Source organism: Prinia subflava, chromosome 4, assembly GCF_021018805.1.
Source record: "Prinia subflava isolate CZ2003 ecotype Zambia chromosome 4, Cam_Psub_1.2, whole genome shotgun sequence".
NCBI lineage: Eukaryota > Metazoa > Chordata > Aves > Passeriformes > Cisticolidae > Prinia > Prinia subflava.
Genome location: NC_086250.1, coordinates 44,165,303 through 44,183,258, shown reverse-complemented (window position 1 = coordinate 44,183,258; position 17,956 = coordinate 44,165,303). Strand labels below are relative to the sequence as shown.

The window sequence follows — 17,956 nt, the reverse complement described above, 5'->3', positions numbered from 1 at the left end:
TTGCAGAAAATAATCCTGTTTCGTAAAACCACATGCATGGACTTCCCTTGTAATTTCATATCTCACAGGAGCAATATTAATGGCAGTTTTGCCTGTTCAGATTTCGTGACAATCTACTGAACTCCTAAGAGAGATGCCGAAGAACAGTAAGGCACTTTGAAAAGAATATGAGTACTAAAGTAGTATCTAAAGAATGCTGTCATCTTGGGCATCTTCCTCCTCTCCTGTTTTGTCCCCACTGTTCATGACGCATTTTCAGCCTGCAATTTGTAAACATTACTTTATGCTTTATTTCTCTTTGAGAATAACATGACTTTGGTCATGTAGCCTCCTTTGTTTACTGTCCCAACAGAACAGTAGTGACAATAGGATTTGCATTTTTTAAGTAATCCCCACGCATTAAGAGACTTCACACAAACAGCAAAAAACAGCTGCAGAGCTTACAGAAGACAAACCAACCCTTGGCAGCCAGAGAGAGGGGGAATTTGGAGAAGATCCCCTGTAAATCTCAACAGATCCAAGTCACACAAAATGGTCTCTACTGCCTCTGCGTGACAACACCCTGCTGGTGTTGGATAGGATCAGATAGGATCTGATCTTTAGGCATGTGAGCTTGCTGTTTAATCCACTGTGATGACAAATTACTTCTGGGTATCTTAACAAAGATAAGACATGATAGGCATAAGGCTGTGCTGGGCATGAACTCCCACATGTAGAGGAGCTAGACGGGCAACACTTCACCAGTATTGTCCACATTCCCAGAAATACTGGCAAAGAAGTAACAGCACACATGACAATTAAGTCCTTGAAAAGGAAACATGGCACAAACAGAAACTTAAGGTAAGAGAAATATTTATTTAAATTTGCACAAGAACGAGCTTATACTGAACAAAGTCAATCAAGAAATAATAGTAAGTGCAGTAAAACAAGGAAATATTGATGACTTTTCCCATCAGAAAACATTAAGAAGCCATGCCTGTGCATCACGGGTTTTCTTTTTTTTTTCTCATTTTGTTTTTTGTTTTTTACAATAACTTCTATCTTTTTTTTTCAGCGCACATACTGTACATATCACATCTTAGCTGCTAGGTTCATTATTCCTGAAGGCTTCATCCTTTTGCTCAAACATCTGCTAAGTTCTGCAGTAAGCAAACACATTTGTGCAGTTCCAAATATGATTATCTGTAAATCTGCTGCATCTGGTCAAGCATTGGACTCTCAAAGATTTGCAAGACCCTGTAAAAGCTCCTAGTTGATTTTAGATCTTGACATCATTATGTACAGCATTACAATGTGTCACTTTAACCTAACCTAAACATTCTGCATAAGAATGCCAGACAGACAAATAGCCAGAAGACCTGGGCCTAACCTCATACAAAGGTTTACATATCTGAGCTTGTCTTGACTCCCATAAATTTCACTCTGATTCAGGTAACTGAGTTCATCACATATCTGCACTTCAGATAGACAAAACCAACCTAATTTTGCTTTAATTTTGAACAATTTTTGGTCTAAAGGTCTATTTCTGTGAAGGAAAATTCTTTATCCAGAAACTGCTTGTGAGAGAGAGTTGTTGGTGTCACAGTTCCTGAAGGCACTGTGGATCCACTGAGCAACAGACATGGCCATTCTAAAGGACAAAAAAAACCAGAAAGAAGAATTGAAACAATTTGCATTTTGTACAAAACAAGTAAGTTTAACAAGCTCAGCTGTCTGCAAATACCCATCAGATTTGAACGTACACATTTGTAAAATACAAAACATGCACAGACTTGGATCAGATTCATGACATTGTCCTCATGTCCTTATGCTGCCCGAGGGAACAGGCTATTATGATTCCTCTAATTGCTTGGCTTGTTGTGGTCTAGGTCCCAGAGCTACAACACTCAAACTGAAAGAAGCTGGGATCAGTAGAAGAAATGCTCCCAAAGTAAAGGTATCAGGCATCTGCTCAAATTCATAAAGCTGTTGAATACGACAAGGCATTTGGGAGTTTTATTCAGATCAGGCAGAAGGGATTCTGGGTTTTATTTAGCCCTGAATGCTTCAATTTCATTCATCCTGGCTGTAACACCAGCAAACATTAATCCATAAAATTTTTCCAAATAGTCCAGACATTCTTAAGAAAATACTAAGGGCAATTAAAGGAACAGATTGCCTATGGACATCATTAAAATATGGGAGAAATCATTTATGCATCTCTACTACTTCTTAAGTCTGATTCTTACAATGCAAATAAAATAGGAGTATTATTTATAGATTAGTCCAAATGCATTCAATTGACTAAACCAACAGGACTTATTGAAACAAAGGTCTGAATAATTCAAGCATTTTCTTTCCTTCTGTTACAGGAGGTTATAATCCTACTCTCCCCCTTCTTTACTTGTGATTAGAATTTTTTTTGTGCCTAAGTCTGCTTTAGCTGATGTCCAGGTTTCTAAATTCTTAAAGGATTTATGTAAACCTATTTTGCTATAGCTTGTTTAGAGAGGCTTAGACTGGAGCTCTGACCTTCCGTGAGATGCTTTGCAAGAGACAAGTGGGGTGACACAGGATGAATGAGAAGGAACACTACACAAACTGGGCACACCACTATCCTGAGCTGGAGGGAATGGGCTGCTTGCATGCAGAACTGCAATACTAAAATGCTGGCAATATGAGCAGATAGTGTATTTCAAAATGAACACTACTCCGTAAGGAGAACTGAATAAAATTTGGACTGGTTTAGGGATGAAGTGGTACCTCTTCTTTGTTAGGCACAGTCACGCCTGAGTCACTAAAATTATGGAGTATGGCAGAGTATCTATTTTAATCCTCACTATGTTCACATGGCAGCAATGGATTTGATAAGTCTGTGTATGTATTTACACTGAACACCAAGCAGTCCATGCTTAAGGTTCAGTCTTTGCTTAACACAAAAGGCCAGATGGGAGCAGCATTTAGGTGGCCATGATCAGAACTGATACATACCCTCTGCATTGCCACTGATTAGCAGTACAACAAGAGCACACTCCCCATCACTGCGTCTCAAAAGTGCCTTAGGGAGGAACTACACACAACAATTTCTTTTACAGATGGGGAACTTTTACAGCTGCATAAGAACCTTTGCAGCTTGTCTGAGCAAAAAGTAACTTCTAGCATTGGAGCTGGTGTATGGCACCAGCTATGGACCCCAAAAGTACAGGTTTCTGCCTGCAAGCCTGTTTTAACATACCCTGGGCAGCAGCTGCCTTTCTAACCATTAGCCAGTCTGTCAGATTGCAGCATTTTCTTCTAACCACTGACCCATTCTGACATCAGGACAAATGCTGACACTTACTTGATGCATACCACTGCCCTTGAAAAAAAACTATGCCTCAACAGCAGCACCTATTGCATCAGGCAAAGTAGAGGAAGGAAGTGATATTTGACAGCTTTTGCTGCCTAATAGAATTCCCTCAGAAGGAGGTGTTGAAGATAGATTTTTTCTTTATGAGCACATTTTCAAATAGTTAATTGTACCACGTATTGGGGTTTGGGAAGTGTCTTGCTTGGGAAAAACATAGAATAAAGCCCAAAATCAACTGTGGATTTCAGTAATAATTAGAGAACTATGCATGAATCCTGATCTCTCTCCTTGGCTGCTGTGGAAACACATATTGTCACTGTTCAGTATCGGGTGGCAGAAACATAATTCACTTTATGATCTTATTTTGAATAGAAACACTTATGTTAAGCCCTTTTTCTTTTTCATCCTCAAAAAGAGATGTCAGAATTCAGATATGCCCATAGCCATTAATGGCTCAGACATTCAATTTCTTTGAGTACAAAAACAGTAAATGTTCTAAACAGGTTGATTACTTTTCAAGTACAAAAGCTAGGTAACCATGTCCTTTTATTCTGAAAACAACTACTATTCTCAAAATCAATTCAATCAGTTCCAGTAACACTATAGTGTCACCCTGAACAAATTTCTTGTGCAAAGTCTAGGCTTACACAGCCCTACCTGCATGTTTCCGAGATTGCAGGGAGCTTGGAGCTCCATGTTTAAACTCAAATTGAGCTATCCTGGTGGAAAAGCAAAGCCCAGAACCATGTCCACAGCACTCTGCAGCATGAGCTGCTGTCCTGCTTCTGATCTGCTAGCACATCAAACTGCTTCTAGCACTTGCAAGAGCACAGTTAACTAAGCTGAACACTTTTACTGTCATCTGTGCTGCTTTAAAACGAGCGTAGACACCAACTGTTCACTGACCAGACTCAGTGCATGAATATTTATGTGCCACAGAACAAGCTGGGAAGAAGCATCTCAGCTTCACCTTTACAACCTTCATTACCTTGCACTGGCAGAGGGTGCACTCCGTGCCATGCTTAATCCAGGAAGCTCCAGTGAAGCGAATGACACTGGTTTCATCCAGACACGTTTTGGTGATGTCGTTGCGAACGGTGTCGGCCTGGCAGGGGTCGGTGACACAGCGTGGGCAGCACTCGTTCTCGGGGAGCACACTGAACTCACAGTCCACCTCCGGGCACGGCAATGGCCAGCAGTCAACCTCTCCTTGCTGTTCTCAGAGAGAACAAGATATTATTATGAGCTCTTATTTTGTTACTCGCCCATTCCTCTGAATCAGCATTATGTTTCCTAGCTGGCTATTTTTTCCCATCTGGTGCTGTTCAGAATTCAGCACAGAAAACACTGATATTCACTGATATTCACTGTGGGACACACAGTAGGTCAGGTGGTTTTATCTGCATGCCATTCTGGAAGTATATTAGATTTAACTCAGTTCAGTACATTCTCCATCAAGATGCAGCTGAAAATTCTCCACAAAATTATGCAACACAGGACTGTGGCCTGTCCTTGTGAGGCCCTACTTTTGCAAGGGACAGAAGTTGTAATATGACTGTACTGCAAAAGCGTGCCAAAATCTCCAATTTCACCTAGTTCTTACTCACAATTTGGACTGTTGGCTTGCCACAGAAACCCCTCAAATTTATCTCTGCCGTGGTTACAAATGCATTGGCTGGATTAAGGGTGTCAAGCCACCAGCAGTCCAATGTAATGGGGAACACCACCACATTGTCAATGAGAGGACCTCCACCCACTTAACCATCTACTTAGGATATTATAACCAGAATACCTGAAGTTCCAAACTTTATCACACCTTCTGCATGATGGGTTTAGTACACTCAGGGTAAGAAAAGGTCTGAGCAGAGACTTGTATTGGGCCAGCATATCCTTAGGGAAAGTTACTTTATGCCTGAACACAAATCTAAAGATGTTTAATAAATCATATCAGTTGCAAGAAGCTGGAATCAGCTTCTCTTCACTCTGGACAAAGGCTAAAGTTGTAGTTTTATTGGTCAAAGAAAAGACTTCACAGAAGTCAATAATGCATTTTTTTTTATTATTCTTTTATAATAGCAGGTCCATCTCTGACTTCCAATTCATTCAGCTCAATTGAGCACAGATTTAATAGTCTGGACTTAAGGGGGGCAAAAAGAACAGCATTTAGCTCTAGGAAATCAGCTGATTCACAAAAAATGTATCTAAGTCTTGGAGAATGAGGAGTTCGCCATCTCTAAAGCAGAAGCTGAAAAAAAAATCACAGACACTTGTAATAGCTCCAAATTTCCTCCACTTGTTGCAGAAGGTATTGTGAAGTCAGTCTTCTAAAAAATTCTCATCTGGGTCAATTTTGTTCTTTTTGAGTTGTGTGATGGTAAGAATGAAAACAATCTTTTAATGCAGCCACTGATCTTGATACTTCAATCTATTTTTGGCAGTGATGGACAGTACAAGGAGTAGACAATACTTTGTCACCCCAAAAAATCCATGATCACTGAAGAAAAGCAGACTTTTGCTACAGAAGTAGCATCTTGAAAAAAAAGAAACATCTATTGAGATCCTAAATTGTGGGTTGGTTATTTTTTCATTTTTAAACATTTAATGAAGCACTATTTAATTGGATTTTAGCAATGGTAACACTGAAAGCACAAACTACAGAAATGGGCTTCTGGCTGTTATTCATGATACCCTGACAAGCCAAAGCTGCTAAATGGACCAGCCTTTATATTTGCAGATAACTTGTGATAAAAGATAGTTGTTTTTATCTTGGGATTTTCTCTGTCACAGAAACTTCACAAGCAGAATTATGCAAAATATTTTTTGCTTAGATTCCAAAATACATGCCTAGGAAAAAGACGAAAAGCTTTAAGAGATGTTTTTTTTCAAACTTCATTTCACTTTTTTTGTTTCGATAAATGCAAAAAGTCTTACTATTCCTCTGTTACTCAAAATGTTGAAATGAATAAATAACTTTTAGTTTACAACAATCCTTGAAATTATCAGCTGTGAAATAAATACATATTTCGAATTTCCTAATAGAGCTTCATGAGTCTCTGAATAAGTGAACACGAGTGTTGCTGTGTAGGTGCCATATCCAAATGACCTCCACTCTGCTGAAACCACCTTCATGATTGATTTTTATGTCTATTACGTCAAAACACATTTTTGATGGAAACTGGACAATACTGACAAAAATCCAGGAAAACCAGATTTTGATTATCCATGTACTTCATGGAAAATTAAGTGGATGTTAATGCATGAAAATGAAACTATCCACAGATCAGAATATCTCATATAGTTTTTCCCTGCTGTCTCTGTAATCAGGAACCTTACCAGACAGCGGCACTGCTGACAGTTCTGTATCCAGGAATCACCACTGTTATAGGAAAGCTCCCCACTCTGATGTAAACACTGACTGCTGAGCCTCGGGTCACACTCAGGACAGCAGAAGAGGTCAACGGTGGGATTTTGGCAGTCACAGACCATTCGCCGGCACATCACATACCCATTCTGTTTTTAGAAGAGAGACATAAATCAGTGGCAGAAATTTGCACAACTCTAGCCGTACTCCAGCCAATTTCTTTTTTTTAACCATGATTCTAAGCCATTAGCAGCTCACAAGTTTTCCACTACACAGTATCTTTGTCAAAATACAATTCAAACCAAGCCAGAAACCCCAATACACACTCAGTAATAACCGCAATGTCCCCCTGTTGTCTTACACACATCCTAACAACAATAATGTTCCGCTGTTGTCTTATACACATCCTAACAACCACAATGTTCCCATGTTGTCTTATATACATCCTTCATTCAACCAATCTCCAGGCAGCTCTCCCCTGAGGTGGTCAAACCCAAGGGTGTCTTTCCCAAGGGTTAGATTTTAATAGATTGCACTAAGTTTGCAATTCTCATACAGATGCTTGATGAATCTTGCTTTAAACTTCCTAGAATATCATGGTTTCATAGAATACCAGATTGCAGGCTGTCAAGGAAGATCAACCCCGCTGTTCTGTAATTATTCACATAGGAAGATGATAGGTGATCTGAAACTGAACCATGAATGCTAAAGTCGAGCTGCTGAAATGTTCGGGATACTGTCAGCATTGTTTTGGTCCTTCACTCTCCATCAGCATTTAGCTTGGGACCAAACTTCCCACAGCAAACATTTGAGAAAGTTAAGCTGAATTATTCTGCAGACACAGAACCTACTTCTATTTGTAGCCATCTGCTGGAGATACTGGCATCAGTCTCTAGCCCCAATATGTGTCTAGACAGTTTATTTGCATGAAAATGCTGTTATTCCCACCAAGAGAACACAGGTGGCATCTCTGCTAACAGAACAGTACTATCATCCTTCTCTCAATATCATATAATAAACTTCCAATAAATTTTTTGTTTGTGCAGGTCGGAGAGAGAAGCTATTCTCAAAACCCTATGTGATATATGATTTTATTTCTGCAGCTCCACATGTGCACCTGAGAAGGCAGGAATTTCACTTGAATCCTGATGCTCTGCCCTTCATCCCCACCACCACCCTGCAGAAGCAGCTACTTCCATTTGTACTGACCTGGCAGGAGCAGACAGAGCATCTGTCATTCTCCAGCACCCAAATCTGACCATTGTGCTTGATTTTGCCTTCATGGATACAGTCTCCTGTGCAGTTCTTGCCATGAGGACATCGACAGTCATACCCACCATCCAAGTTAAAGCAAACAGTGTCATTGGCACAGCTATGCCTTCCAGTTGCACATTCATCAATGTCTGCAAAAACACAACATGGAATGCTCTTAGACCACATTCAATTAACAAACATGTTCTTGTGGCAGTCAATATAAATGATTCTTAGTCATTAAAGCCTTCAGCTGAGAATTAATTTGTACTTCACCAGAATGGGGAGAACTTAAAAATTCAAAAAAGCTATTTTACAGGTCACATCAGCTTTTTTTGATCATGTTTTAACCTGATAGTTTGAGTTTTGCTATACATATTTCTAGGTGAATGCTATTGTGTACAGTACATAGAATGAAGAAACCACAAGGAACATGAGAGAAAGAACAATTCTTAGCTCCCTAAAAAGCCTTATTTTGTGGCAACCATACAGGAGACATCTTATGTGAAACAAGAACAGCTACAGAATCTTGTTCTTAAAAACTTTTGCTGGCTTTGTCTAGCACATTGGAGTTTACTTGATGATAATTTAATGTGAAAGGTGATGTCTGACCTGTAAGCTCATTTAAGCAAGCACACCATGCTTTAAATTTCATCATTCATTAGAATGTGAAAACCAGAATATTTTAAATATTCAAGTTGCAGTGACAGCTATAGCCCTGGTGTCTAGAATAGAAAACAGAGAAAAAAATTATGTCTCCAGTGAATAAAAATAAATTACTTCTAAAAATATATCTCAAAGAATTAAAAAGTACTTCAAAGGTCTATTTCATCAAGGTACATGCAACTATTTTGCAAAGGCAAGCTAGCAGCACACAGTACCTTCTACTCGAATAGCCTTTATTTAGTTTTTTCTGCTGCTCAAATGGAGAAAAATTATCACAGAAAGAAGCTTCAAAGGGGCATGAAGCAAATGGATATATGCAATAAAAACTGGAAAACAGAGTAAAGATTAGAACTACAGTGATTGTAAATATTGCGATATTGAGTTCAACTCTAAATACAATTTCTCAACAGTATGGCCCAAGTTCTTGATTAAAGTTCATTAACAAGTAGTGTTATAATTAAATTTCCACCAGAGGAGTGAGATAAAATAAGCAATGTGGTCATGCATGTATCTTTCACCACCAGCATAAAAATCTCACAAAAATAAAACATTCAGCTTTGGGTTCAACAATGGAAATGAAACCTCCAATCCACCTCAAGCACATTCAGTTTAAAGTAAAATAATTCAATTACTACTTCAATTCCAAGTGTGGCTATGGTCAAAACCCCAAAAAAGTTAATGCTAATATGAATATGCATTGAGATGAAAAACAGCAGGGAAATTATTAGAACTGCATTGTACAAATCATCAGCATTGTGGGTTTCCTTCAAATACTTTGTGCAGTAGCAGTGGCAGCATCTTTAAAAAATTGCAAAATTATTAGGGCTTATGGGGAGATTGAGGAAATATCATTTCAGAAGAAATGAAAGGACATGGATTGCTCATCTCTACAAGAATCAGCAAGAAGAGATATAAACGAAAAAAAAAAAAAAGGAATACTCCAAAGAAAACATGTTGAAAGCTTTTTGTCCATATTGGCTAACACACTAGACAAGAGACAGTGAGTGGAACTGAAAGGCAGCAAATTTATGCCTGATAAAAGGAAATAACTTTTCATACAATGCACAAGCAAACTACAACACTCACTGCTACAGAATCCTAAGAGGCAAAAAACAATTGCATAGCCAAAAGTGTATAAAGCTAGCAAGAATATTCAATTTTCAGTGCTAACAGATTTTGGAAGAGAGATTACATTTCACTCATTAGGGCACATGGTGCACTTATTAACGTATCAGATAATCCAGAACAGGAAGATCATCTCAGATCTCTACAACTTCTACCTCACTGCCTTCTGAGGCATCTGGAGGCAGACACTGCTGTAACAGGCAGGAGATAACTCGGACCACGAACCTAATTCAGTGAGGCTGAACAGCTGAAACATCACTGGCACCTCAGACAGGGCAAGCCACCCCAGCAGTCAGGATACAGAACCAGTGGAACAGGTGACCCTGCAGAGGCTGTCCAGACTCTGAACTGGAAGGTTTTTTAGCTAACAGCAATGGTTTGAGTGATGCCAGTTTGGGCAGAGCAGAGGGATGGAAGAGCTGCCCTCTGCTTCCAATATTTTCTCTTAAATCCAGCTGGAAAGTAATGTAATCTGGCAATTTAAAATTAAAGTATAGCTGTTCTTAAGTCGTGCAATAACAAGAACACACACAAAATCTGTTTAACTATAATGATTCAGATTAACAGCAAGATTATCTCTATTATCAAAGTAATTTCTAATAAATTACTTTACAAAACTTGCATTCATTTGTTTATAACACGCTTTTGTACATAACTTTCACACAGCTGTCATAAATTTATAATGTCACTTCTGAGCAACCTAGATACTTAACAGAAGGCAGACATACTTAATGAGATAACTGGACAAAGTTCAACTGTCATGTAAATAAGAAAGGTTTCCTTTAAACAACAAATGGTGATACTATAAACACTGACTCTGCTTTTGGCACTTGTATACAAATCTATTTCACAATTTTCCCATGAGAAAAAGGCTTCTGACGTTTATTTTTGAACACAGTCACAGTAACTGAAAATAATAGAGGTTTCATCATTGACTCTGGTATTGAATCGAGCTTATCTGCCATTGAGAGCTGAAAATTCCCTATCTTTTTTTTTTCAGTTGTTTGATTCATGAAAATAAATATTCTGGATAGGCCAATTTAAATATCCCTAGTCACAGCAGGAGCTATTTACATTTTGACTCTAACCTAATCAGAAACAGCAGTGTGTTTACGATGCAGCAAGAGAAACACCAACTTTTCATGCATAAAACTCTGATCTGCATTATTTATCCACATCAAACTTCAGGCATTATCAGCAAAGTGCTTGCACACAAATCACCCAAACCAAGCAAAACTTTGTTCAGTTTTTTTTTTTGTTTGTTTGTTTTTTTTTTTTTTTTTTTTTTTTACTTTAGGCTTTTAATAGATGGCAAATCATGCTACTGAAATTGTATTTACAGCCATAACCAGCTAAGGACAAGGTTGCTGCATCTTTTGTGCTTGAAAAGGGAAGATGGTATCATTACAGATTGCATATTCCACTACATCCAGCCACAGTGCTATTTTATTACTGCTCCCATGCTGTTAACAAAACACACATGCAAACAACCCCCAGCCCCCTCCCAAAAGAAACCAAAACCAAAAAAAATCCCGAAGAGTCTCCCACAAACCACTCAAAAACAAATACTTCACTTCAGGCTATTTACAACACATTCCTTAAGAACCAAGCAGCTGAATGTTAGGACATTAGAACATCATGCCTCAAAACACTTGGAGGTTTGCCTCAATTAAAAAAAATAAAAGGACAGAAATGAAATGTAACTAGTTATCTAGTGCTAATAAACTGAGAATCATTTCTTATTTATCTAACCCACATAAAAAATTACAGCAGCTTTGATCTGTCTCATTTTTAAGGATTTTCCTTTTCTTACCATCATCTCTAGGCACAATTTAATGTTGCAGTAACAAAGGAATATCATGGGAGAAGAAGTAGTGATACATGTTACAGAAAACTAGGAGTTAATTCTATTACAAATAATTTACTGCCTACACAGAAAAATACTGGACCAAAGCCATACAATATGGTCACTGTACCTAGAACAACTAAACTCCATTTGCAGTATTGTGAGACTGCAGAGATAGAAAATTTCATAAAAATGGGAATTTTACTTGCTCCAGGTTGCAACCCAGGGTTGTATTTAAGAGATTTACTGACTGTTTCTTGGAAGAAGTAGTCAAAGAAACCCAGAGGGACAAAGCACCATTTCACTTGGCCCTGAGCAGCAAGCAGACTCTGATTCAGAATGTCCTGACCAAGCAACTACTCCACATTGGTGACCAACAGTGACCACAAGTTCAATATCCGTCAAGGAAGTTAAAAGGCTGCAAAAAAAAAAAAAAAAAACAAAACACCAACCCCACCTCTGTGGTAGTGTCTAGATTCAAAGAGGCTATTACATCAAAATGATGAAGTTTTAAATATTAATTAAAGCTAGCAACTAAAGGATAACATTTTCAGATAGAAAGATGATTGTTTAAAGATACCGTGTCACAGATTCAAAATTTACTATATACTATAGTAAAATATTTTAAAGAGAGATACATTTCATATACTGTAATATTCTATTCATTACCTTCCTTGCACAAAACATGCTCTTAAAGTAACTATGCGCCATGGAAGAAAAGTGGTCATTGAGTCAAAGATTAATATTAATTATATTCAATATCAATTAATATTAATATTAAATAATTACTTATTTAAAAAGGGATAATTATTTTGTCATACAAGGCAGCAAAAAATGGTCAGGTTATCACAATGGAGATCTGTGCCAAGGAAGTTTGCCAAGAATCTGTGCCAGAATGTGTGCTGCCTAATATACATAGAGATATATATATATAGGTATATATGTATATACCAATATACTTATTTCCTGGAGAAATGGATGAACAGTGCAACGAGTAACACTGCTGATAATAAAGTATTAGACCCAAATATTAAAAGTGAATTATAGAAGTATTTTGTGATATTGACTGAGCAAACAATAGTATGTCAGATGAGATTCAATTGAAAAGTGTATGGGGAAATGACTGTTCAAAAATCACATCAGTCCTTTGGATGTATTCTGGGAAAAGATCTTGGAACTACTGCAGATAGCTCTAAAAAATAGCTGAATTATATAGATAAAAACCTTATAAATGGCAGATGCAAAAATTCATCATAAACTCACAAGGGATATAAACAAGGCACAACTAGAAAACAAAAAAACCCCTGTGCACACCTTGCTAGGAAGTGACAAAAGGCTCAGAGACTCAGTGTGATACAGGTGATAGGAAGTTGCAGCTATCTGTCCTCTGATGAACTATCCATACCCACATGCACAAGACTCTCACAAAGCCCTGAAGGGTCTGCCTGAGACCAGAATCATTCTGATATTGGTTAGACTCTCATTTTTGTAAAGAAAAGGTGAACATTTGTATCACCGAGAAATGGAAGAGATGGCTTGGGAGGGTGGACAGTTCCTTTGCTCTGATGCAACTGAAGTTTCTCAGTTACCCTTGCTCTGAGGAATAGCATTTGCTCAGCAAGGTGAAAGTACCAGGATACCTGAGTATTTTTGCTTAAGGCAAAAAAGGAAGGAGTGCGTTTGCTAGGGAACCCAAGCTCATCTGAGCAGAAAGATCTATTTCTGTTCTTTTCTGTCCTGAGCAGATCTATTGACTGGTGTAATCATTCTTCAAAGAGCAAGGGAATTGTGAATAATTTATTTGTGAGTTCATGTAAGCCACCTGTGAGAGTTCTTACCAGATGTGGAAGATGACGAGCTGAGACTTCAGATGTTGGTAACATCAGCTTGACAGAAATGTTGTTTCCCTATACAGTAAATGTGTTCAAATTGCTGTCTTATAAAATATAGTGGTCAAGCTTCTGTTTCATCAGTGATTTTATAAAAGACTAGAAGCTCTAAAAATTTTGTATTCTTCCCACACTCCAGAATATTGAAATACGAATGTGTCCCCATAACTGCCTTCTGTTTTGTGGTGCATATGTTAAGTTCCCAAATTCAATACTGAAGCCTTAATGCCAATAGCTCTATTTGGGATAAATGGAAAAAAGAAAGAAGTTGCTTTATTTGCTGACCTTTAATTAATATGAATAAAAGCAAAAGGATTTTGATGGAGCTTTGTGACTGCTAGTAACGTCTCCTGCTGAAGAGTAGTGATTTTTATTTCCTGTTTCTCTTAAGTGCTATCAAAAACAAAGCTTCTGATAAACTTAAGTGTAGGACTCCAAACTGACAGTGGATTTCAACGTCAAGAAATCTCATGTACTAGTTAAAATACTGGATGCAGCATGAGATAAATTGAGACATCCTGACAGCCAGCAATTCCTCTGCCTTCCAGATCCAGAGACATGGATGCTGGAGTGACCGTTTTGGACTTTGCTCAGCCAGTGAGGCAGGGGAGCACACTGAGGCTTGTAATGTGCCTCCATCCCTCATTATCCTGGATGGTTGAAAACTGACTTAAGTCAAGCCTCAGCCTCTGTGCTGTTAAGCAGGCTGCTCTGTCACACTGAGAAGTAAGTGATTCTAATTCTGGAAGCAGGATGGGATAAAAAAAATACAATATACTTCAGAACAGAAAACCCAAATGGGAGTTCACATATGGATAAACCCTTACAACCAAAAAAGATTCTTCTAAGAATTGGGCACTCTGGATTGATCTGTCCAAACCTTTCATTTGCATGTGTCTCATTTAAAGCATGTAGTACCTGCTGAGAGTGAAGGTACATTGATCTCATGTTCTATACTAACAACAGCTGGTACCTGACAGATACTCTTGGTAAGTCCTAAGGGGCTGCCTTAATTAGAGAAACTTTCTTTGGATAAGGATGTGTGCCAAATGTCCACAACTGATGAGGCATAACCTGCACTATTCTGGTATGAACCAAAATAGCCTCCCTCTTCAACTGATTATGGAAGATTTTAGACATTGCAAAGGACAAATTCAAAGGAATCATGATGCTCCACAGAACTGCAGGGCAAACATTAATAGGGCCTGAACTTTCTTATTTTAGGATTTTGCTCTCAGTTGTTCCAGTTTTTTTACTGCAATGAAGCCTTAGGATGCAATATCTACTCCCTTAGCCCAGCTCTCTTTATGAAATGGTACATAAGAGACAACCTTCAGTACCAATAAGACTGTTCAAAGAAACTATAAAGAACAGCTGTCGGATGCAAAGAGAAAGATACCAGGTAATATACCATACTGGATCCTGTATCTACATATATAAAATTTAAGACTTCCCAAAGCCTTACAATCCCAAGGACTACATGGCTGATATTTCACTTTCCTGGAAATACCATGAGGCATAACACAATTCTATTTCCAAGGGAAAAACAGCAAGTGCTGCTAAGGGGTTGAAGCCCTACAGCTGCATTTCCCATAATTTCTGCAGTAATTTTAATAGACACCATAGGTCTACCTAGAGGTATATTGTGAATCAAAACTATTAGCAAAGGGATCTCTAGGTCTTCCATTGCCCATAGGTACAATAAAATGGGATTATGAATTTTTGCATTCAAGTATATTAGTCAAAATTCTCAATATTCTCAGTGGCTAGCTCCTGCTAAGAAGCAGGAGTAGCCAAGGTCAATAGATGTGTAAAACAGGCAATTCAATTCGTAACTATTATTTCATTATCAAGCACTGACAAAATCCAGTGCTAGCAAGGAGCCCAGCTCTAGGTAGGAATGTTTAGTATGATGTCCTAAAAGGGGTAGGTGCAATTTTGGAATTCTGGTAAAGTAAGGCTTTTAAGGAAATGCTCCTGTGGATCTGTGATTTTAAAAGGTGCTTCCACGTGGATTTTTAAAATCGGAGGCTCTGCTGAAGGAAACAAAGAACTGATTATACCGATCACTGAAACACTCTGTGTAGTATTATCAGTCCATGTCCAGGGGAAACAAACAGACCCAGATTTGAGGAAGATGATGTAGAACAATCAAGAAAGAAAATTTAAATCAACACTTCCTTGGCTTTTACAGGTTTTTTCCTCTAGAAGAAGAAACTTGCATTAAAGCAACTAAGACTTACACAAGATGAGCCAAGTCAAGCCTATTATGCACTCTACATAAAACACTATTTCAAGGTAGTTTGCACTTTCCTTCTACAGCTCTGCAAGCTAAAGCACTTGCACAAGAAGAAAGTTTCAGAGCATGTTGGTCCTGAATAGAGTTGAAAGTGAGAACTGGAGAACTGCAATTTGAAATTTGAGATTAGTATAGCCTAGAAGCTGCTGCCCCATTAAAGTGATTATCTAAAAGACCAGTCACCAACAGCTCAATCTGATCACATTTAACCAGATGGTACTGAAAACTATCAAAAGCAAACTGTTTTCTTGTCTTTAAACCCAGTAGGGAAATCTCTTACAGTGGAAAAATCTGACAGTGGAGAAGACGATTGCTTCTGCACTACTCTGTTGTGCTACTGCAAGTTCAACTTCCCACACTGCAGTGGATTTTTGGTTGTCTCTTCACACCCTTTCTGGTTTTATTTTTATCTGAGACAACATGTCCCAAGCTCCAACCCAATAAAAAGTGATGTGGTAAAACTAATCAGATATCTAACCTTCCTCCCCATCCAGGCCAGGCTGGATGGGGTCCTGAGCAACCTGGTCTTGGGTACATTTTGTCCCCACCCAGGGGGGTTGGAACTTCATGATCTTTAAGGTACCTTCCAATCCAAGCCATTCTATGATTCTGTGATCTCAAGTTGCTCAGGATTCCAATGTTTGGAGCTGCAATCAATCAAACTGAAAGTGTTCTACTGTTAGTCATTATCAGCAATGAAGATAGTTTCCTGGCATCTGTGATTTAATTCTAATTACTTGCTATCCTCTGTGTACGTTTAATAAAGAGCTGCTGGCTCTTTGTAGAAAAGGTCAAAACAGTCTAATAATTGCTGCTTTTGTATACATGTAGCAATTCCCATATTTCTTTTCCCTTGGCTTTTCATTTGTTTAGAAATTGATGCTTAATTGATTGTTGTTTGCACACATCTTAACACAGTCACTTTGTATCACGTACCTCTCTTGAGACAGCATGTGCCAAACCACTAACCCATGAGATAAGTGTTATACTGACACTGAACATAAAACTTGGGATATTGAGAATATTTCCATAAACGCCTGGCTGGAGTATTTATTTCCTATGCCATGAGTGACAGAAGTGCAATGTTATAATCAGAAGAATCACAGCTTATTCTTTGCACCTTCCTGTCCTAACTCCTGGCCAGCTAACACTGACATTTAGTTAGTTCTTGACAAAGAAAGCTCGACTTATGAAAGCAGTGGTTGCCTTAAATTGCTGATTCCTCCTGGGAATACAGGCTTTCAGCTGTGATGAAAATGTGTTGAAATAAAGTATTGATGATGGGTATACCAGAAAGGTCATTCTCACTCCTGGAGAACTGTCTGTGTGTCTGCCTTAGAGAAATTAATTCAATTGCTTCCTTTTGGGAGTGATGCAGCCCACCAATGTGAGTTTAAACAGCAATAAGAAAACTTACACTGTGAGCACTGAATATTTCAGTGCTCAGAGAAGGAAGGGAGAAAGGTTGATAATTTTGCCCTGAGAAGTCCATGGCAAAAAAAAAAAAAAAGACAGGTTTGTTCTGTTATTTGAGAGCAGCAGCATGAAATACCTTAAGAGCTGAATAATGTTGCATACTAAGAGATCTGCATCTGAAAATAATTGTGTTCTTACTAATCTGCTGTTCTCTCTAACATCATTCATGAACACAGAAAACCCTTCCATCTCCTTGTCCCCTTTGTTACTCTCTTGTCCCCTACACACCAGCCCTACGTCCACTGAGCTTCTTAGTTTGTAATGTAGGTCTGCAAATTGCAGCCTTCTAGAAGCAGTTAGCCATTGCACAGGAGAAATAACACAGTATTAACCAAGGTATAGGTAAGGTTCTCAGAGATGGATAATTATTTTTTGCAATGGGAAATATTTTTACCATGAACTATTTCAGTGTACGAGGAAAACAAAGTGGAGGAAATGAGGTCTGGATTGAGGCCCATTTCTATATACAAAGAATTTGACATATAAACAGATTACTGTGGAGTGACAGATTACAGTGCACGCTATGAACCCATGGGAAATCACTTATGCAAGGGACAAGCACAGAAGCAGATGTAGGGCCAGAGAAACTGCATTTTAATCACCGTGTCTGACTTCACATATTATGTGAGTAAAACACAGAAATGCTCCACTAATGCTCCACATTATAAGAATATTCCTACTTTATATTCTTTTGCCTTTGATGATGATGCTTATT

The 17,956-nt window shown here is 38.3% G+C and overlaps 1 protein-coding gene across 1 annotated transcript in view; it reads right to left on the bottom strand.

Moving 5' to 3' along the window:
- Positions 1–835: 835 nt before the first annotated feature.
- The window catches only part of NELL2 (neural EGFL like 2), a 135,143-nt gene continuing 118,022 nt past the window's right edge, over positions 836–17,956 (bottom strand). Inside the window, exons 17-20 of the mRNA XM_063396595.1 lie at positions 7,899–8,092; positions 6,662–6,838; positions 4,317–4,541; positions 836–1,630 (exon numbers count right to left, since the gene is read on the bottom strand). Of these exons, the coding sequence (XP_063252665.1) occupies positions 1,580–1,630; positions 4,317–4,541; positions 6,662–6,838; positions 7,899–8,092 (647 nt within the window). The 3' untranslated portion in view covers positions 836–1,579. The remainder of the gene's footprint in view (positions 1,631–4,316; positions 4,542–6,661; positions 6,839–7,898; positions 8,093–17,956) is intronic.